We start from the raw sequence: 23,844 nt of genomic DNA, 5'->3' as shown, positions 1-23,844 counted from the left end.
ACGGCGGCAGTGATACTTTTACTTTACTAGACTCCTTTCAAGACAGATTTTTCTGCTTGCACTTGCGATTTGGAAGGTAGGTAAATTATATCCTTGAATTCTGAATGCGGGAAACGCAGCCCAGGTCTAGAAAATATCGCAAATCAGAACCTTCGCTCCCTGTTTGCAGGGCGGGGGTACGAGCGAACTCGACTCAGAACACGTGGTCCACACGTACACAGACATGAGTGAGAGCGCCCTCGGTCGTCTGTGTGTAATAATTTCATTAATTTTCGAGTGTCACTGTCAGGCTTGAAGTTGCAGGTCCGGTTGCACATACATGACGTACATTGATGGATGGATTTCCCCAAGACATGCAACTTGATTCATTGTCCATGAATCATGGAGAGATAAGACACATTTCTTCATGCATCCCGCTGCGAGAAGTACTTGCTTGCCAAATAAGTACGTAATTTCCCGTCGCCAAGCAAGCAAGTGCCAAACGTCATAAACTCGCATAAACCGCGTAGGGCCTGCACGCAGTCAGTGGCAGTATACCCGCTGCAAAGTTGTTTGACCTGTGGTTTATAACAGCAGTGGCACTGCATTGCTTTCTAGTTCTACAAATCGTGTCACAGATTGGCAGTCATGAAGGGGCCTGGTCGTGCATGCTTTGTGTTCCTGGTGACAGGTCTGATATTATCACTGCTTGTGACATCTACCTTGTGTGATTGTGCACCTCCATGTTGTGATCATCCTTGTTCATCAGTAAGTACATTTTTATTCCCCTTTAGTTTTAGTTTTAGTTTAATTAATTATTATTATTAATAATTTATTTGGGTAAAAATTCCATACTGGGTCACCACTTGTCTTTACCTGCCGTCAAACACATCAATTTTCACCTCACCTTGTGATTTCACCCAAGAGGAATCCAGGAAGCTCTGTAAAAGCAAAAAAAAATTAAGGCAAAATGTGCTTTTAGAGAGCATTTTCGATGCACATGTCGTGCAGAACTGAGTTGAAGCAGCCGGTCGAAACTGATTGAAGTGTCTGGAAGACAGCGGTACGTTATACGCACGACATCGACAACCATGACAACGCATCAGCCGGCCAATGATAGTGCAATACGTCATTACGAATATTTATTTTCTCATGAATATTTAGTTCATTTCAATGGATACTTCAAATACATGTACGTCCAAAGAGTGATCATTGCAACAGTGATCGTGCGCGGCCTAGTAGCGGTTAGAAGTCTCATGTTTCAAGCAAGAGTCCGAGGTTAGAATCTCGATGAAGTAAGTGACTGATTAATAAATAGGAATAAAGGAAAGGAGAGGGTGAGAGTAGAGGAGGGAAAGTGGAGGGAATAACCATAAAAGATGCAACTTTTGGCGCTTGAAAATTATTGAAAAAAAGTGGTGATCCAGTACGGATTTTTTTCCATCAGCAAAAGTTGAGAAACTGGAAGAATCTATCCGCTGTCTTTGAAAATCCAACATTTGGGGGGGGGGGGGGGGGGGAAATGCCCTTCATTTTTTTCTTCAAAAATCCCGGACAAGAAACTATTTGTTTTACCTTGGCCTTACCTGGATTTTTTGTAGGCAGGTTTCGATTTAATGGCAAAAACCTTGCTCCAAATGAAGGTACATGTAGGACTTTTATTCATGAAATGGTAGCCTATAGATTGATAGAAAACTATCATCAGATCATTGAAGGTGGTTTCAAAGTAGGGTGCCCACAGGCACATTTTGTTTTTACCATGTTTAGGCCCCCAAAAAATAATACTTAAAACTGCTTCCGGCTGCGACCCTAAAAATTTATCAGCAATTCCCCCCCCCCCCCCAAAAAAAAATAATGATTGAATAAAAAAAAAAAACCTTGTTGTCTTTTCTGTCTTCACAAAATACCCCTCATCAACCCTTTTGCGTTAAAAAAATGCTTGTATTTATTTGTTTTCTTACTTACATTCGCTATTTTTTTTCAAAAGAAACCTCTGTTATTTTTACAAATTCGCTTTGCAATATAACTTCGCAATTCGATGCACGGTGACTATAATGGCGTCCAAAAAAAAATGGAAAAAAAAAAATTCCGACCGACCCACCTTATTTTTGAAAGGCATGTAATCTGAAGCAGTTTTTTTTTTTCGGCCTTATTATGAGACTGGGGCCTTAAGTGCTCAAAAACATGCAAAATGAAATCACGCCAAATTTACTCACTCATTAGCCAGCAAAATTCTCTAAATTTTCATTGGGCAAAGAAAACCTCAGTATTTTACCAACCAAGTTTGAAGACTCAATTGAATTTTTAAAGGAGACTTCAATATTTTGCACATGAGAGGGAAGTCAAGTGATTTCAAAATGAGGCTAAAGACTAGACTGGTGTAAACATGTCCGGCCATGGTCCAACTTCATTCAGTGCCATTAGTCCAGATGGTGGCTGACTGTGGAGAAATGTGTAGTAAATAGAGACTACTTCCCGGTTCATGCCACCTGTTTCTTTTGGCACAGTTGATTGATGCAGTTAGTACTGAAGTAGCCTTTCGCCAAGGCCATCGTGGCTTAGAGTGGCGGAGCTGCGAAAAACACGAAGCGACTGGAGCAAAGATTAAGTCAGCATGTACGAAGGCCATCGTGGCTTAGAGTGGCGGAGCTGCGAAATACACGAAGCGACTGGAGCAAAGATTAAGTCAGCATGTACGAAGGCCATCTTGGCTTAGAGTGGCGGAGCTGCGAAATACACGAAGCGACTGGAGCAAAGATTAAGTCAGCATGTACGAAGGCCATCTTGGCTTAGAGTGGCGGAGCTGCGAAATACACGAAGCGACTGGAGCAAAGATTAAGTCAGCATGTACGAAGGCCATCGTGGCTTAGAGTGGCGGAGCTGCGAAATACACGAAGCGACTGGAGCAAAGATTAAGTCAGCACGTACGAGTGGCTACACCACTCGCTTGTGTGGTCTCCCACTCCAGTCGCTTCGCGTTTTCGCCGCTTTGAGCCACGATGGCCTTGACGAAAGGCTAGTACTGAAGCGGTGTTGGACTGGTTGTTTCAGGTGCCATTAGCCATAATTCCAAAACCCTTTGACCTATGGTCCTGAAATTTCTTGGTATGTTCATGAATAGTTGTTCTATGCATGTACCGGTACCGGGTTTCAAAGTTTTTCGTCATTCGATGGCTGAGATCTTAGGCTAAAGACTAGACTGGTGTAACAAAGACTAGACTGGTGTAATCCCCCCCCCCCCCCGCCACCGCCCCCCCCCCCCCCCCCCCCCCCCGCCACCCCCCCCCCCCCCCCCCCCCCCCCCACTCTTGACCAATAGGGTGAACTGTTCAGGTATTTATGTATAGATCTATCAACAATTGTTCAACAAAGTATATTTGTGAAGGCAATTCATGGATTAAAGATTGTTGAAAAGTGTGTTAAAAAAAATCAGTGCGCATCAAATTGAAGTCAAGCATACCGAATAAGCGATCAAGATTGCCATAATTAGCAGCCATAGATAAATATGGATACAGCCATGCCCAAAATGTCATTGAAACCATTGAGGAAGTTTAAAGTTGCATGTTACAATGTACATCCCTTCAGAGAAATATTATTTTGACCTTCTGTCGTCTGTGTCATGTCCGGGCCATTAAACTGTCAAACTTATTAAAGTCACATTCAAATACGAATAGTGAAGCTCTGTGTCAACTCTTTTGTTTTAATTCTTCACTCATATAATGGCTGCATTTATTTCCTTGTTTTAAACTAACCAAAATATGATTTCTGTGGCATTGATACACAAAGTGTAAACATCGGTCATCCAGTTTGAAATCCCAGCAACCAGAATGTACAAATGTAAATTGATATTTCACTGGGTAGAATGGGAGTGATAGTAAGTTAAAAATTGATACAATTGTTGACTGAAATGTGGGATATGCTGTTTTTAACACTTGAGGGGCGCATACACGTAGCACCGGAGACAAAGCCAAGGGTGTTAAAAATGCCATATATCCCATATCTCAGCAGTCAACAATTGTTTTATTATATCGTGCCAATACCGGTAAACTTGTCCAAACGATATATGGTTGTAACTTTAACAAGCAAAAAATAAGTTAAATCAGTGCGGTGTTAGCCTTGATAACTGCGGGCTTTCCTGCTGGATATGAGACTGAACGGTTAATCTGAGCATTGCATAAGTTCTCATCTCAGTCGCGACTCGCGAGCGTGCGCGCGTGCAGGTTCTACACGCGTGCAGGTTCTACACGCGTGCACGTGCACAACGCGGATTGTATGAGGTTAAAGAGACACTGCGTCCTGGAGCAGCCCGATTGGGCTACAAACGCGCTTTGAACGAAATGATCGGAAAGAACATTTAAACGTAGGATGTACAACTACCCAAGTACCGATATCCTTCAAAAATTGGGCGTTTTTGTGTTATTCCTGTATTATGCATGCGAAAACGACTTTGGGGGTACGACCCCAAAAAGTCGAGCTGTTTTGGTGCTACATGTATACATGTAGTTGTGATTGTAAGAAACCACATTCTGTGCATTGGGGATTGGTCACCGCTGTTCGCAAGCATGGTGCTGTATTGACACACACAACGTGTATAGTACATTGACTGAAAATGACAGGAAAAGCGTATTCGTACTCTGTTGTGTCCAATGTAAACAACCGGATTTTTTTTTTTATTTCCTCTTCTTTAACTTCTCAAGGTTGCTAAAGTTACAAATTCAAAAACTCTTTTTAAAGTCTTGTGCAGCTTGGAGTTTCCACTTAGTTTTTGCGACTTCCCATTCTGATCATAATGACCAATAAGATTTGTAGGCCTGTTCTGGTACTTTTATCATGTGCAGAGCCCTCTTCTGTGCCAAAAGCATTGCTCAGCATACAGTTTTGTTAAAGGGGTACTACATGTACCGGTAGGTCATGAAATCCCTGAAACTTTTATTTCTTGGATTGTTTACTTAGCCTATTTCAACATAATCTGGTTGAAAGGAAACCAACCTAATGTCTTAGTCCCGAGAAAAGACAAAAAAAACCCGCTTGTTTACATCGGACATGACGGAGTATTTCATGTACGAATACGTTTTTCGTGTCGTTCTCAGTGTACGATACATGTTGTGTGTCTCGGGAACAGCGGTGACCAATCACCAATGCCAAAAAAAGTGGTTTCCTCAACGTCCGCAAAAGGCGAACATTTTACGAACGAATTCAGAACTACATACATGGGCAATTCTCCATGGGAGAGCAAAAAATGTCAAAAATAAATATTTACATATATATTAAACCTTTTTTGTACTTTTTCCAGACCTCAATTAAATGGGGAATTCAGTTCAAAAAACGAAATTGAAAAAAAATTCATATTTCTGGTAAAAACAGTGATTTTTGCAATTTATGATTATAACGTTCAGATTTGGTAAGAAAATAAAATTTTGTGTATGTATTAGGCCTACTTTCTGAATTATAGGGAAAAGATTTGATTTATTTTATGATGTTACAAGTTACTAACATTACTCAGGGTCATTAAAAAAATATTAAAATGTAAATAGGCCTATATGTAGCATCCAACAGCTCAAATTTATGGGGTCGCAAAAATGGACCCCGAAATTCGTTCTCGCCCACATACATTGTAATACAGGAATAACACAAAAACGCCCAGTTTTGAAAGGATAGTTGTGTGGATGTTAATATCCTACGGTACTTTTAAATGTTAAATTTCCGATTAACATCATCTCGTTCAAAGCGCGTTTTGTAGCCCAATTGGGCTGCTCCAGAACCTAGGACAAAGGTAATTGGTCATGGGGCAGTTTGCGTGAATTTTTTTTTTTTCCATGGGGGTGTATGAGTGAACAGTGATCACGAACCCGGATTTCTCTACATATATCCGAGTTATTGCCTTTTCAATTTAATTGAGTTTGGCACGGTAATGCAGTAGCATGGCATTTACGTAATCATAACAGGCCTTAACCATTAACACAGAACCTATACTACAATACATCCCACATGACACATCATGTGTATTGGCTGATGTAATGCATAGCCATAATGCATTGCACAGCTGGGCTGTAATCGTGGATTAAAGGTCACCCTATACACAGAAGGGGAATTCCCCCATTTTTTACACCGATTGGGAGGTGACCTTCAGCGCCAACAATTCTGAGAAGTACGGTACCAGTGCGTACCGGTACATGGCATTATGATTGATACATTGTGTCAGTACTGCATGTACATGTTCATGTGATTCCGAAAGTTTTCCAAGTAATGGATTTCATCCTGTTGAAAACGATGACTCTGTTCCTGTTAAACAGGTACATGTAGACAAAAGATGGTCTACATACATGTACACGTTGAACATGTCCGTAAACTCTTACTCATTTGCTTTTCACAAAAATATTGATAAATTTAAATTTGTACACATTATACAGTTTTGTTTGGAATTAGGAGCAAAACAACAAATTTAAATTTGATTCTTTTTTTTTGTAGTCTACGTACACGTTGAACATACATGTACATGTATGCATGACATGTTCGTAAACTCTTAGTCTTACTCATTTGCTTTCCACAAAAATATTGTTAAATGTAAATTTGTACACATTATACTATTTTGTTTGGAATTAGGAGCAAAACAACAAATTTAAATTTTATTCCTTTTTTTTGTAGTCTACGTACACGTTGAACATACATACATGTACATTGTATGCATGACATGTCCGTAAACTCTTACTCATTTGCTTTTCACAAAAATATTGTTAAATTTAAATTTGTACACATTATACAGTTTTGTTTGGAATTAGGAGCAAAACAACAAATTTAAATTTGATTCTTTTTTTTTGTAGTCTACGTACACGTTGAACATACATGTACATGTACATGTATGTGTATGCATGACATGTCCGTAAACTCTTACTCATTTGCTTTTACAAAAATATTGATAAATTTAAATTTGTACACATTAGGCCTATAAAGTTTTGTTTGGAATTAGGAGCAAAACAACAAATTTAAATTTTATTCCTTTTTTTTGTAGTCTACGTACACGTTGAACATACATGTACATGTACATTGTATGCATGACATGTCCGTAAACTCTTACTCATTTGCTTTTCACAAAAATATTGTTAAATTTAAATTTGTACACATTATACAGTTTTGTTTGGAATTAGTAGCAAAACAACAAATTTAAATTTGATTCCTTTTTTTGTTTGTTTAGGCCTATATGATCTGTCAAGTTTATTAATATTGACCTTTGAAAAAAAAAGAAGTTTGATGTCTCGTTTGAAAGCTCAGAGGTCGTTCTACATTGTATAAATTTGAGGTGCAAAATGTGACTTTTTTCCTGTCCCTGTTACCCTGGTACGTCTGACATTTGAAATACCTTCCAGTATCATCAAGAATGACTTCAAACAATTTTTTTTTAGGGGGGTAGGTATATGTGGTTTGCTATAATAACTCTTAAAGAACAACTGCATATTTAGAGAGTCAGAAAATGTACATGTACATGTTTATTCAGCTGAAACAAAGGGACAAATGATAGTGCAATACTTTACAGAACGACCCTAAAAAAAGATACAGTTCTTATATACCGGTATGTGTAATGTTAGAAAAATAGTTGTTCAATTAAAACAATTTACTGTTAGGGGATGGTTAAACAGTACAGTCATGAGAAACTAGCAGGGCGACAGTAAGTTAATAGCAAAATTCTGCTATGCACTTCAAAGGTCTGTTAGATTTAAACAAAAATCGGCCAAATCACCTTTTATTAAAAAAATTAATTGAAAGCACTTTTTTACTCATGTTATAAAATATCCTTTAAACGAAACAAAAATCATAAAATTTTTCTTTAAAAAAATTAATCCCCCCCCCAAAAATGCACGTCTTGCTTCACACGGCGCTATCGGGAACCTCAAACTGAATTTTCAAAACTAAACAGCTATATTTTTCAAATCTGCCATATTTTTCTGTCAAACCACCAATTTTACAGCATTCTGCTAAAAATCTAAAAAATTCATTCTGCTAAAGTTTCTGTCAAATTTTCTTTTTTTCCGAAAAATTCTGTCAAATTTAGCCAAAATTCGGCTTAAACGGTCACCCTGGAAACCAGTACTCGCAAGAGGGGGACCCTTCCACTGTGGTTCTGGAAAGTGATCACAAAATACCATCTGTACTACCGGGGTACCGGTACGTGTACATGTAGCATGTATTGTAATGCTGCCAATTTACAAGCTCAAAATGTAGGCCTACAAAGCTTACAAAAAACTAGTACAACAAAACTTTTGTGGTAACAGAAAAAGGGCTGACAATAAGTGATTAGCAAGTTCATACATGTACATACATGTACATGTACATGTATGTATGAAAGCAACAAATAACTTGGAGTTTTGTAGTTTTCTATTATTGTGTACATTGTAATCACTGACCAATGTCGATGTTGTCATTGTTTTTATTTTCAGAACTTTCCAGGGGCAGATCGATGTGAATCTGTAGCTGTAGGAGGTAGGTATTAAAGTGCACCTATATATTTATTTATTTACATCTGAAATGAAATACAGTACATGCACATGTACATCAATATTGTTGCACATGTTTATTCATGAGATAAAATTTTTTGTTAGCCATAACTGCAGGTCCATTTGTATAAAAGAGGAAATTGTACAATTTTCGAACATTGGCTGGCAAAAAATGTTCACTTTTGACTTTGACTGTGCGCAGGGAAGGTTGTTCATGCCTACATGTACAATATATGAAATAAACATGTTATGTACAGAGCGTCCCAAAATACCCACAACTTTTTTTGGTGAGGCTCTACTGTAGCGTCGGCACAAACATGTACAGCCATAATTTAAAGGAAATGTACATCATTGGCTTTTACTGTAATTTTCAGAAATGAAGTATTTGAAGGGGGAGTATAATACATGTAGATCAAATTTTGTTACACTGACATGTTTGAAGTTTTTTGTTCGAAAATGCTGGAAAAACCAAGAAAAACAAAAATGTTCCAGTAGTCCGGTTCCCTGACTCCACTAAAGATAAAAATGGATCAATTTCCAGATGCCGGAAAATTGTAAGGTAAGGGAACAAGTCTAGCTGGCCTGCACCCGTTCATGAACATGTAACCAATACATGTAGCAAACAAAATTTGAACTGAATACAAAATGGTAAATTTGGAGTAGTAGTTGCAAAATAGTTAGGTTTTTCCAACAGTGGTCGGCCGACCACTGCTGGAAACGTATACAAAAATACCATTTTCTTGAAAATGACTCCACACCAGGTGCCATAACTTTACAGGATGCTTTTGACTGTCATTTACCAACACCCTAGTAAGGTATTTCGTAAAAACTTGGTAGTTTTATTTTTCGATGTTGGCAAATGTTGTATTTTCCCTTTAACATAATTAATCTTTAACATCATTAATCATGATATTTAAAAGAGTTTTAAAATTATTCATGCTCAAATAAAGGCATGTCAAAAACAAACTCAACCGATTTCAAGGAAAATCTATGGTGCGATACATCAGATGCAAACTTGAGTCAACAAGCTGTTGAAATAACAAAAAAACAAAAAACAATTGATTTATATTAAAACACATTGAACTTGAAACAAAGAACAATATTGTGAATTTATTTTACATTTGTAGGTGTAGTCTACATGTGTACGTGGTTCGAAAAGAAAAAGGAAACACAGATTGTAAAAGGCAACGATATCGTCACATCATGAACATGATGAAGCATTTCCACATTACATGTGCCGGTATAAAAAATTTGCATGATTGATTTTCCTTGAAATCGGTTGAGTATGTTTTTGGTATGCCATTATTTGATTACGAGTAATTTCAAAACCATTTTGAAAATCAAACCAATACTTACCAGGGATAAAGTTAAGATTCCAAGCTTTAAAATGATATATAAATAACGGCGGCATGGGTTTCCGCGGAGACGCTAGAGCCTCGCAAAAACATGTTGCGGGTATTTTGGGACACGCTATAAATGATGATTATTACAAAATTTTGTCTTCAATTTTACTCTGCTTATCATCGTTTTGCTTGTCATGCTTGTAGACACTAAATAAAATCTGGTTGGTGTGTAAGTGCATTTGGATTCTTACATCATGTACATGTAACTGTCAGGCATGATAAAAAAATAACTGGTTTTTTTTAGGATTAACATCTTAGGAAGGTTGCAGTTAGATGTTACTTCTCTACCGGTAAGTGATCATATTTGTTTCACTTTTTTTTCGTTAAGGCTGTGGACACATCCCTGAACGCAGTGCACCACCGTCAGCGCCAACAGGCCTCATGATCACAGATTTTGTCCACCCGTTTCGTGGAACGACGACGCTAGGCATGAACATAACATGGCATCTTCCTGGTATGTGCAAAATCCTCTTACACCTCGCAGTACGGTAGATCTGGGAAGGAAAGTTTAAAGGCATTTTGTGAATGAGATGCTGGGCATCTGAGTTACCGGTGCATGACTTTTCCCCACAATTTAGACTCGAGTTCATAATGAGTCACAATTTTGTGATTTGGACTTGATTTGAGTTCTGTAGACAAAAGACTTGGATTCAGACTCGACTATTATGATTCGGATTGGACACTGAGAACTTGTAACTCTCAAGTCACACATAACCAACAGTACATGTACCTTACATGTATCTCAAAAATAACAAAACACAAGATTCTGTTGGACAATGGACAATGTTCATTATGTATCCATGTACATGTACAGTACCTGTGCTTGAAGTGACTGTATTGCTCTAAAGAATAGAGTTCCAGATGTATCCAGTACATGTATACTTCCCAGTGGTTGTTGATTTTATGGAAAACTACCAAGTAAATAATAATAATAATATAGTATAATACTACTAATAATACGTACATGTACCTTGGATTGGACATTTGGGAAACATTCCCATGGACTTGTGCATAACATTTTTCAAACTTAAATGTTCCCTAACCCAATGTTCCCTTGTCCTTTTTTCACGAATTTTGGTACCACAAGCGACAAATATAACCTAAGTGCGACTACAATTTTGCCTCTAAAGGGGGGCCGTGACATTAGGGAGACATGAAAATGTATCCCTACATGTATAATGACTGATGTCTCCCATCGTGCGAAGAAATTATGATAACGTGTCTCCTTAATCATGTTAATGGTACCATTACACGTACAAGAATAATGAATACTTACATGTATAATGCGCACACATCCACTTGAAAATAGCAGCTCATGTGTGCATGTAGCCTTTTTAATTCAAACAAGTGACTCGTGGGTATTACTGTGGGTATCACTTGAATTCTTGTTTTTTCTTGCAGAAAACGTTACCGGATTGAGGGGTTTCTATGTACACGTTATCAAGACAAGTTACGTTGTCGGTGCTCAGTATTGCAAACAAGTCAACTTTACACCTTTGAGCGAGGCTCCTATCAATCCATCAGAGGTGAGATGCTTGATTTTTCATCAAATTACGTATCCATGAGTTTGTAAAAATTGTCAGTTTTTCAAAAATCAAAAAATCAACAGTCAACCCGTGGTCATTTTAGACCTATTTTAGACTTGCGGGACAGAGTTGTAATGTTCATGTACATAATGCAACACGGGTTTTAGGCGTACACAGTCTTGCGAAATGTTATTACTTCAACTCTCCGTTACAGAAACTTGCGTGATAATGGACGTCAGCGAAATTGACAACTCACACTGTTTGCCTGAATTTCCGAGTTTAAAGCCACCCTCAGGTCGACCTGTGAGTTGCTTGCGCCACGATGGAACCGACGGCATCAAGCAGAAAAGTAATGCTCAAGTCACAAAACTGAGAAATCGTGTAATTCGATCTCGTGGAACTGGCAGCATAAAAATCGCAACCATGCTCATGTCACCCATGACACGACGACAATTCCACGGCAGACAGTCATGTGACTTCTTAAACAAAAGCGGTAGCGGTTAATTATAAAGCGTGTTGATAACAATCAAATGTCCTTCCATAGCCACATCTGTTCATTCAGCCATTTTTGCCGCACACTGATTGGCTACACAATGAAATAAGATGATCTTGATGCGCACAAATATACTGAAATTTGTATTCTTGTGGAGACATGTCTTTGTTCTCGTGTACTCAAGTTTTCGAGTTTGAAAGTACAGTTTCAAAATGCTCTTAATTTTACCAGAATTAATTTCCTTGGCTGAAATTCAGACTTACTGTCCCTTTTCTAAAACTCTACCATTTGTGACAGATCAACATAACTTGGAAATTCCTAGTTTTTGAGAAAAAGCCATATATCTATTTCGTGAAAACCTTGTGGAGACTATTCATCTATAGAAATTGCCCTGTGGAGACGTACATGTATACAATCTTTTGTTCCCTATTGTGTGCATGTGTCCAGAGGGCACGGTGTATTAGATCACGACGTCTTAACTTCACGAAGTTCACGCAGGTCGACTTTGATTGATTCCCGCCTGTCGGGAACGCTCTTGCGCCTTTTTTTTTTATAGCGCCGACTGATGCCGATCATCATAATTTCATTGCAGTTACATGTACATGTACACTCAGGTCGCGAAAAATCGGCAACTGATATGTTCTGGACAGTCGTAGCTCAAGCACTAGTGGAGCTTCATCCTAAACAGTCAGTCGCCGACTGTTCTCTGTTGTCAGAGGGTCGTTCTGTGGGCGGCAAATAAGTTGGCTTGTCTTCATTGAATGTTGGGATTGTATTACAACTGTACCGGTAGCTGATGTGAGGTTTTTGCCTTTGCAGGTCACCTTCTCAATAGATTGTTGGAAAGATATAGACGTAGATGGGACGTATGACGTCACAGTGACATCGTTAGACTCCGGCAAGTCCATCACACGATCGCACCATGCAAAGAGTAAGTACACATATATTTGCTGATTTCATCACAAAAATCTGAGACGTACATGTATTGTGAACATTGAACAAGTGATTGGCACTCGTATTTTGCTGATTTTATATGTGCTGACTATTGACCATTAATATTTGGATATTGGTCCCCTTCTACCGGGTATACATGTATGAGGAAAGTAAGCCAAGGCAAGCACAACATTCTATTCCATCCGGGCGATTCACAATGCAGTGCGCCACCAAGAGTTTGCCACGGAGAGTTCATTTTCCCAGTGCATTGTGGGAGATGGTCGACAAATTGGCAGCGCGGGATATTTGAAATTATTAGTTTGTCCGGTCAGTAGTTTTGTCAGCGTATGATTCGAGTATTGTTTGTTTGTTTGTTTGTTTTATTTCCATCTGCACTGTAAACCTGTAAGTATACATGTAACAGTATCTGTATCTGAGTATTTGTTTAACCTTTTCTTTCTGTTTATCAATATGGCCCATTCATGCTATTGTTGTTGTTTTTTGTTTAAGGCGGCCGAACGCTATACCCCAATCTATAACAAATTAGCTCAAGTTGTCTACTGACACTCATTCCAATGGGCCTCGTTTTTTTTTTTCGACCATAAACTTGAAAAAAATGTATTCTCCGTGGCAAACTCTTGGTGGCGCACTGTATTGTGAATCGCCCAAATTGATTCAGGATGACAATTTAGCGGTAGTCTTTTCATGCATGTGGTTTACACAGTTAACCAGATTTAGCCTATTCATTGGTGTTACATGGTAATCCTATATGATAGCACTGCCCGACTCACGAGTGACAGTGAGTTTATCTGTCAGTCAGTCAGTGCGATATGTGCAAAGATGACTCTAAGCTGGCACGGCTCTCTGGGACCGACAAAATGTCCCAAACTGGACAATTTCTCTGTAATTCGTTTGGCTGCCTCCTTTTCTATCCTCCAGGTTGCAATGAGGTTCCTGAAGTTGGGGGCTGTCTCAATTGCTCAGGGGAAAATTGTAAACCACTTCGTAAGTTTTCTTTTATTTACTTGTTTATTTATTTCTCATTTTATTTCACCATCTGTTCTCCCTTTGGCCCTGGGTTACAACACAATCAAATAGCTTAGAATTCAATTTTATTTCTAAAAGGTTGCTCTTAAACAAGTTTTGACTTTATCAGAGCCAACTTGAAAATCTCACTTTTAAGACACTTGTTCAAGTCATTTCAAAGAGTCGTGAAAAGCATATTTGCAAGAGCATATATATAGATGCGCCTTTTTCATAGTTTCAATCTGTGCACAGTCCCTCATCGTCGTGTCAGTTCAAAAACATTGTAACTCATTTTGAGAAAAACAGGTTTGCTGTGGCTCGCTAAATCTTTGCATTTCATTAAATGAAAAGAGAGAGAAACCTCAGAAATATAATTTATTCAGAAACGTGCTCAATATGTTGAACTCCTTGTTATCCCATGTGATCTTAGATAAAAGACCTTTTAAACACGTTAAATGAGAGAGATCAACAATTTGCTGGAGGGGACGCGATATTTATACTTTTGTCAAAACGTCATAACTCGTCGAGATACAGTTCATTTGCATGGGCACACAATAAGGCCCCACGTAGCACGTAGGGCTTAAATCAGGTAAAGTCATGAAATATTTTTACTCTATCCCTACTAACAACTACATGTAGAATGTTAATAATTCCCAGTAGCATCTAATTCAGTGTGCGGATATTCTCTAGTTCAATATTTCTCGTATTTTCCATTGACTACATTGTTTGTTTCTCGTATTTTCCACCTAATTTTTTATCACAAAATAAAGATCAATTTGTCATTTTTTTCTAATTCTGATAATTTTGTCTCAAGAAAATGCAAATAATAAACATAAATGGTGTCACATCGGTACAAAAACATGAATTTTGAGATTTTTCAATGGATCTCTCCTGTAATAATCTGCGGGTAAATCTGAATAAAAAATACACGAAAAACTGAATTTTGACAAATTTGGCTGTTAAGACGTTTTTGCACTGACACAAGAACATGACATTGTAACCGTTGGATCATGGCATTCTACTCATACTACATGTGCATTTACCGTCCTTTTCTTCATGCTTAAACAGCATCACCTGAAGATTGGCATCCTGCTCATCCAACTGCAAGTGTAGCCTTTGAGGACCAAGTGTGGATCATCAGAGTGTTTTTTCACATCTACCCTGGCAATTTATGGTTGATATATCGGGTTAACCTTTACTCATATGAGTTGGGAATTGTTCCAGACAACTTTTCCCATTTTGTCAACTCAAGTGGCCATGTGAGTAACTCCATCCTTGTTATTTTTTCATATTTTCGTGTTTTTTTTCATGGCCTACTTTGAGTTACCAACGTATGTCCCTCTGGAGATTTTTATGATTGTTTTTTTCTTAATTATTATTAAAGGGAAGATACAACATTTGTAAACATCAAAAAACAAAATGGTCAAATTTACACGAAATTCTTTACTGGACTGTTAAGGAATGACAGTCTAAAGCATGCAATACAATCATGGCTCCTTTTCAAGTAAAGTGCTATTTTTGTTTCAATTTCTAATGCTGGTCGACCAACCAGCGTTGGAGAAAACTTTTTTTCCTTCAAAAACTGCTACTTATTTTTCATATTTAGTTCTTCTGCATTTTCTTTGCAATGATTACACACCTGTGAAGGGGTACAAGCCAGCTAGACTGATTCTCTGACCTTATAATTCCCCAACATCTATAAATTGCTTTGTTTCATCTTAAGTGGGGTCAGGGAACCAGACTACAAGAACATGATTGGTTTTCTTGGTTTTTCCAGCATCCACGAACCCAAAATGTTAAGTCAGTCTAACAATATTTGCTTTAACGTACTATTCCTCCAACTCCATTTATTTCTGAGAATTACAGCAAAAGTAAATCTTGTACATATGGTAACCTTTAAAGTAGCATACGACTCACACCCTAATGATATAAAAGGTGCTGAAAAGATTTTCCAAGCATTTTTTAGTACGAGGAAACTTTCAAATGTGAGGTTTTAAAATGGTTGTCATTGCCCAAGTGCCATCTCGTTGTGAGGATTCAGGAAGAGTCCTGGCAAAATTCCCTGGGAGTCCGCTAGGGTACCGGGTAAATGTAAACATGGCACCCTGCCATCAGCAACACTTTGCTAGGAGGTCTGACATGCCAATGTTCTAATAAGATCTGTTCTACCATTGACAGATTCCTTTAATGTACAGCATCTCACAATTTTATGATGGATAATAATAATAATAATAATTTGGGAGGCTAATCATCCTCACTCGCAGCAGAATTGTGAAGGACTCGGCTACAACCCCGGAGACTGTTACATGGCTACATCAGCTGCGCTAAATTGTATAGTGGTTAGCAAATCATACGAAAGAAGGTTGCGTTACCCAATGCTACACGTATCGGATTCAAACCAGCCCGCAAGCTCGGCCAGCTCATGGTCGAGTTGTAAAGACATCTGCACTAGTTAGCAGGAGGTTCTCGTTTCTTGGTTGGTTCTTCTCCTAAATACTCCACGTGGGAGTTTATACAGGAGGCCAGAAACACCGGGGCAAACCCCTTCTCTTAGCGATAAGTGTTTACTTACTGGGTTCTTTTACGTGCATTGTACAACACACGGGACCTACGGCTTTACATCCAATCCGAAGGATGAAGCAATAATGGTTAAGTGCCTTGCTTAAGAGCACAAGTGTCCACTGGCGGGCTGGAACCCACGTCACTGTTGCCTCTGAAACACCAGCAACGAGTCCGGTTCTCTTAACTGCTGGGCCATGACACTCCAGGAGGTCGTGGGTTTGAGTCCCACCTGAGTAGTTTAATTGTGAATTTTTGTCTCACAATCACGCAGGACAAAAGTCATACGAAATGACAAAACCTGATTTTGATTTTGATGTTTTTGTCACACAGTCTGGACTGATGATGCATGAGTTTCGAGATGTCGAGCCCGGCCGTTATAAAGTGAAGGTAAGTGATTAAGTGGCATGATTTCTTTACATGTATACATGTACATTCATCTCAATGCCTAATTGGCCAGAGCCAGGGTGTGTTTCACTCAAACTAATGTTAATCTTTAACCAGGGTTTGAAATTAGCTAGTCAAAACAGCGGCGGGCTAGTCAAACTATTCCTTAAGTAGCCCGGCTGGCGAGTCAAAAATTGTTACATCTGTAAGATCATAAATTTTCATGCTTGAACGAGTGATCGAGTTCCACGAATCAATACGAAAGTTTTCGGAAGTGAGAGGTCAATTTTTGGCACGATATTACTCTTTTACGTCATGCGATTTTTCAAGTTTCCATAAAATTTCGTACAGAGATTTTCTCAAGAAATCAATGTACCAAAACTATTTCAAAAACTCGGACTTGTACACTTTAACTTTCCTTTTCGAGGGGCCCTGAAGTTCGCCACCAGGGGTCAACTTTCTGGCTCTAGACAAGTTTTACATAAATGCCAGGCATGCAACTTTTCCTCGGATCAGCTGATTTCCTCTTCTTTTACTTCCAATGTGTGTCATTGAAAATAGAAAAACACTGTACAAAGTCTGGGAAAGATTTGAATTTCCTCTTTTTTTGTGACTTCCCAGTCGCATGCCTGTAAATGCGCATAACAAAAGAACAACACATGCAGGCTAGTGAAAAGGCCGCAGGCTAGTTAAGAGTCTGTTTCAGTAGCCCGGCTGGCTAGTGAACAAAAATGTTAAGGTCGAACCCTGCTTTAACTAACCACTGCGATATATGTGCCAACCCACAGAGAAACGAAAATGCCATGTTGGAAAACTGTCGTCTACTTGTACTGTGTGGATAGCGGCGTTTCAATTCGTTGAAAATGTATTGCTATTTGAAGCGAGATTTGACAGCCATGTCAAGTCATCAGAGAAATTAGATGTAGAAAACAGTAAATTTCTGCTCTGACAGCTCACTATGTAGTTGGCCATCTTGGAAAACATTGATCAAGTCAGAAAGACCATTTGTCTTTGTGGCTTTGTTTGCGTTGGCCAATTGTTGCTGGTACACAGTCCGTCCCGATGTTGGCAACGTTCCCGTAAGTTGAACGCTCCCTGTCCATGCCGGTTTTTTATATTTCCTGTCTGAAACATAGTCTTCTAGGCAGCTGGTCAAAAACAGGTTTTTTTTATTTTATCATCTTTCCTTTAAACATTTGAAAATGGACTTTGTCCAGAATGAATGTTTTTCAGTGCTATTCACAATTGTGATTGCTAAGAGAGATGCACTTCTTTCAAAGAAAATACTTCCACATATCATCCAAAAGAAAAATCACATTTACTGTTTGAAAGTTGAACAGAAAACCTGCCAAATATTTACAATCACAGATTGTCAGGAAAAAAAACTCTCTCGCTACCTGTTTTTGTTGTTGTTGTTTATATTTTTGGCCTTCATTTCAAGCTTTTGACCTTGTTTTCGACTCAACACATCACAAATTTAAATCCCTTTTATTCCTTTGTTTCCTTTACAGGTCAAGATTTTCCCCGGAGATACCTGGCAAGTTTCGTCAAATGATGTCAACATCACTGCCCTCAGCCCCGTGGTTACCACACCAATGTCCATGACAACTCCAAAAGGTGCAATTAAATTTATTCAGACTGAAATAGAGTTCATGCCCTCAAGATGCTGCTGTGTTGCCTAGCAACACGGTTAAAATTTGCTGATCTACAGACATTGCTGGGAAAGTAGGGGAAACTGTTCAATTTTGTTTTGTCACCAATTCTTCAGGGAAGAGCAGATTATAGTAGAGCTGTGCTACATGAAATATGAAATCTTGCCTCTTTTGTTTTGTATGGTTTGTGAGAGAAACGCAACTTTCTGCCTGTTCTTATCCACACACTGTAAGAGTACCTGCCCAGCAGAACAAAAGGATATTCCAATAGCTTTTTGCCACGTGCTGCATCTCTTTGGAATTCCTTGCCTGGTGCTTGTTTCCCTCCAACCTACGATCTGTCTTGTTTCAAGAGGAATGTCAATACCTACCTTAAGTTTTCCTGAGTACCTACTCTTTTAGTTGCTCTCGTAGCCCTTTTTAGCCTTGTTCAGGGCCAATATTGAAAGAAAATGGCAGTGTTGTAGTCGAGTACTTTTTGCTGAGAACCGAGTACTGCCGAGTACTTACATGTAGGTTGCTGAGTACGAGTACTTGTACCTCCGAGTACAAGTACAGGTCTCCGAGTACGAGTACTTGTACTTCCGAGTACGAGTACCTCTACTTCCGAGTACGAGTACTTTTATTTCCGAATACGGCCATACGGCAAATGCTTCATCGTGCGTAATTGGCCCAGGCCCAGTCAGACCGATATACAGACCTACGCCCGGCTAGCTGTTAAACATGTTTGTCCGGACGTGCACAGAGGAAAATCAGTAAACTTTGATTTCTCCACAAGCCAATCAACAATTTCAAACTCAAGTCAAGCCATGCCATTTTTTCCCCGAGTACTACTATTCGAGTATGAGTACTTTGATGATCGAGTTCAATTACGACATGTCCAGTACGAGTACTTTTGCTGCCCGAGTACGAGTACCGTCATTTGACATTCAAGTACGAGTACGAGTACGATCGAGTGCTCCAAAAAATGTACTTGAGATGCAATTAAAGCCAAGTGTCTTGCCTGGCCGGGTTCAAACCCACGCACCTTCGTTCATGAGTCAAACACCGTAACCACTGGACCATGGCGTTCTACATGTACGTAACCACTGGTCCACGCCGCATTTTGACGACAGGTCCACAAGAGAATTGTATTTTGTTCTAGACTTTTCAAAACTTTGAATGCACCTTATTGAACATATCTCAAGTTGGTCACAAGGGGATTTGCTCCTTACACAGTAGATGGTGTTATTCTGTACAACCTCTAAATTGTATTGAAACGTGGAAGTTAAAGCTTGGACATGTTTCAAGGGACAGTCACAGTGTAAATAAAAATGTGTATGTTGTCTCCACTTCTGCAGAGGAAAGATCGAACTCGGGACCCATCATCAAAGACATTCCAACAACCATCGGAGTTTTCTTGAGCGTGTTGTTTGCCATCTTGCTCCTAGTTGGACTGGTGGTGTGGGGGGTGCGGAAGAAACGACGCGGTACCGGATTGAGTGCCTCCACGGGGGATTTCACTGGTGGTGTCACGCCGCATTTTGACGACAGGTCTAATCTGCCCAACAACATGCTCCATGAAGAGGGTGAGTGCAGTCACGTGCAGATCTCATTAAAGGGAAGATACAACATTTGCAAACATCACAAAAACGAAATGATGAAATTATCACAAAATACCTTACTGGATTGTTGGGGAATGACAGTCTAAAGCATCCTGTAACATCATGAGTTGTGGTGTGCTGACATTTTCAAGAAAAAATGTATTTTTCCAACGCTGGTTGGCAGACCAGCGCTGGAGAAAACTGGCTTTTTTTTGAAAAACTGATCCTTATTTTTCATAATTTGTTATTCCGCGTTTTCTTTGCAATTGATTAGACAACTGTGAAGGGGTACAAGCCTGCCAAACTGATTCTCTGACCTTACAATTCCCCATAGTCTACAAATTCTCCTTACAATTCCCCAATTCTACAATTGGCCTCATGAAAAAATAGCATATAGCCTCAATCCTGCAAATTCCTCCATTATTTCTTGAATATGATCCGTGGAGGGGTGACCACTGCCTCAATCCTCCGGCTATGACTGTCAATATGTTCGAGGCAGGGGCAGTGACATCTTGGAGCAGTGTGGAGGATTTCAAGTAAAATTAAGGACTAAATTTATGCACGGCTGAGCATAAACAACACAAGGTCCGGCCCAAGACCTTGACACAGTGCGTACTCCGAAATCAGTATTGCACTTTTGCCATGTAACCTCAATCCTGCAAATTCCTCCAATTTGCAAAAAGGATTTTGGAGGATTAGGGATGGTTAGGGTTAATAAAACCAAATGCATTTCTTTCAGGACATCCCTTTTTAATTCTTCGGTTTTTCATTTGTGACGAACCCTATTTTAGGCTTCTGACTCAAGAGAAAAACAACACCTTTTTATCACTTTTCCACAAATTATTTCTGGTTTTGCCTATTTTTAAAAGAAATTTGTGTTTGTGTGCTCGGCAAATGACATTTTCTACCCAATCTATGCAGACAAAGTAGTCAAGGACGGGCAGCATAAAGTGAACGGTTACGAGTGGACTGAGGGTAGCGTTGGCGATCTGTGTTGTTCTGCAGACTATGACAGTCAGTTTGACGACCGGTACATCGACCCCAAACCCCGAGTTCACAAGCTGGACAACATCGACGATTTCGACCCGTCTGAGTTGGTCTCAATTGCTAACATGTCAGGGGAAACAGTGTAAAAACAAATATATACAAAAACCAGGCCGTAAAATGTCTGGTATCTGGACTTCAGTGGGCCATGTCACATCAGGCAATTGGCAGGCAACTTGTTCCAGGCAATCTTCAAAAAGACTGGCACACTTGCGTTGTGTAAGTTTCGGAACAATTTACGTTGAGCTATTTGAAAACTGTGCTTAGCTCTTTTCAGTGGTGCGTTTACATGTAAATTGTAACGATGGTTGCCTCAAAGTTACCAGTGAAACTTGCCTTGTGCAACCTTGACAACCCGACCCTACAAAGTCCAAGCCGGTAACAGGAAATAAATAGTGACAGGAACGACTGGATTTATAATATTAAAGAAAAGACAAATAGTAACTCAAATCGGGTACAGGGTTACATGTATCAGAGATGCCACTTTTCAGGTTTTAACCTGAATTCAGGGTGGTTTTTTTTTCAAAAAAATGTGACAAATTAAAAGTGCTGGATTTGGTCTGAAACATCCAGAAAACAGATTTTTGAAAGGGAGTAAGGGTAGTTTCAGGGTTTTTAGTACCGTAGTTTTTCAGGCTTAGTACGGTATTTTTTTTCAGGTTTTTATTGATATATTGGTGGCATCTCTGATGTATACATGTTCATCTCAGGTTCTGTTGAGGATGCCTGAATTTAAAGTGCACGTAGGCACTTGTCGGTATAACTATAAGGGAAAAGAAATAGAATGTAGTTTTTGTCCAAAATGACAAAAATTTCATTCAGAAAGAGAAACTCTGTTGAAGTAGTATTTCATTTTCTCGATTTTGAGAAAATTTCATTCAGAAAGAGAAACTCTGTTGAAGTAGTATTTCATTTTCTCGATTTTGAGAAAAATTGTTGCGTCGGTTTCCAATCCTAAACAATGAGTATTTTTACCGTTAACTGCAGCTACAGCAGACATTAAAATATAAAGAAATGTAAGCATGAACAAAAAGAAATTAACTTTAATCAATTTTATCCTAACTTTTATCCTAATAGCAGTTTCATGATATGCATGTGCATGTACTTAAGTTTCACAGACATGTAGTTAAGTTTCACTTGCATACATGTAAAAAAAAATGAAAATGTGTTTTTAGGGTTCACTGGACACCATTTGCAAAACATTCAAAAAGATATTAATTAATTTCCTACTTCATTGTTATTATGTAAATAATAGGATCAAGCTCTCTAAGAAATCATTGCGCCTAAGTATGCCGTCATTTTCGAGAAAAGAGGTATCTCCATCTTTTCCTCACCGTGGTTAGGACCAAACTATTGCAAGAAAAAAAAACGGCTTTTTTTTCTTCTTCAAATACTGCCCCAAATTTACCAAATTTAGTTTAGTTTGCAGTTGTTTACAGTCGTGAATGAGCGTTATTTCCCGAGTGACAATTGAGGATCATACCACAAGAGGGCGTAAGTCAAAGCGTATTATATAACACCCAAGTAAATCCTTGACATTTGATTGGAGGATTGAAGGTCACATGGCATTCATTAATCAAACCATTGCACGGCCGTGAGCCGTGCATTTTTGGTTCCATTCACCATGCATTTTCGTTGAATTTCTTTGATCTATTGCACGCGCACGCTAGACCAAAGATCATATAGCGCCGCGCATAGACGTGCAGCGGCGCTATACGATCCTCACACTAGACCACATCCGTGCGTTTTATACATCAGTACAAAACTTGCCTGTGAAGCGGATGCAGTTACATGTACGAACTGAACTTGCCTTGCAGATTTATTTGCATTGTTTTAAGAACTTACAGTATTAACATTCATATTGGTAATGTTTTGACTTTTAAACCTTTTTTTTTTTACTTTGAACAAACTGGAAAAAATGCAGGATGCCATAATACAATTTTGTTTGTTCTTAAATAGTTTTATCCTCCAATCAAATGACAAAGATCTACTTGGATGTTTATGTAAAACAAATAATGAAAGTTTTCCATTCATACAATGGAGAAAAAAATTTCATTCGTTGAAAGATGGAATGCTCCATTAAACTCGGCTTCGCCTCGTTGAATGGAGCATTCCATCTTTCAAATGACATCACGCTTTTGCTTATGAATATGGAAATTTGCATTAGAATTAAAACCAAAAAGGCATAAAAAATACTCTTGAAAATGGCTAAACAAAAATTGAAAGTAACGTTAAATGGGACACAAAGGTGCATTTTCAAGGATCGCCTTTCAAAACTAACATTGCATGGGCCCTTAAAACATTTAATAGATAATAGTAAGTTTTTTACAAATAAATTCTATAATCATGATAATGCTTAGAAGACCTTGTAAAGTGTGTAATACACAGATGTATATAAATTGAATTTATACTTTTAAATATATAATAATAGATTCTGAAATTGAATGTTTTTTTTATGGCCGACGATGATTCTTTTTACTGAATAGTTTAATGCGGAATTATGATGCAGTTTGTGATTATGATTAAGTTAACCCAAGTTATGAGGTCAAAACAACAATAGACCCGAAACGTAACGATGTCACACTTATGTGCTTTCTTAGGGCAGGCTTCAATAATGACTAATGACGCTAAGAGCAAAGCAGTTCGCGAACTTCGCGGAGCTACTCATTCATCCGTGGTCAAGTTAATGAGGTAGTCACGAAACCTGCGCCTTTGTTATGTTGTACATGTACCCCCTCACAGGCAAGAAATGGAGAGTCGGGGGCGAGGC

At 38.8% G+C, this 23,844-nt stretch overlaps 1 protein-coding gene across 1 annotated transcript; it reads left to right on the top strand.

Moving 5' to 3' along the window:
* Positions 1–271: 271 nt before the first annotated feature.
* LOC119732147 lies at positions 272–22,107 on the top strand. The gene is made up of 11 exons (XM_038205553.1): positions 272–747; positions 8,412–8,454; positions 10,200–10,325; positions 11,273–11,397; positions 12,710–12,821; positions 13,763–13,828; positions 14,918–15,108; positions 16,742–16,798; positions 18,307–18,412; positions 19,788–20,015; positions 20,952–22,107. Exons 1-11 carry the CDS (start codon positions 628–630, stop codon positions 21,161–21,163), a joined length of 1,386 nt encoding a protein of 461 aa, XP_038061481.1. The 5' UTR covers positions 272–627; the 3' UTR covers positions 21,164–22,107.
* The last annotated feature ends 1,737 nt before the right edge of the window (positions 22,108–23,844 follow it).

The sequence above is a fragment of the Patiria miniata genome, unplaced genomic scaffold, assembly GCF_015706575.1.
Source record: "Patiria miniata isolate m_02_andy unplaced genomic scaffold, ASM1570657v1 HiC_scaffold_24, whole genome shotgun sequence".
Lineage (NCBI taxonomy): Eukaryota > Metazoa > Echinodermata > Asteroidea > Valvatida > Asterinidae > Patiria > Patiria miniata.
This window is presented reverse-complemented; position numbering and strand designations above follow the sequence as displayed.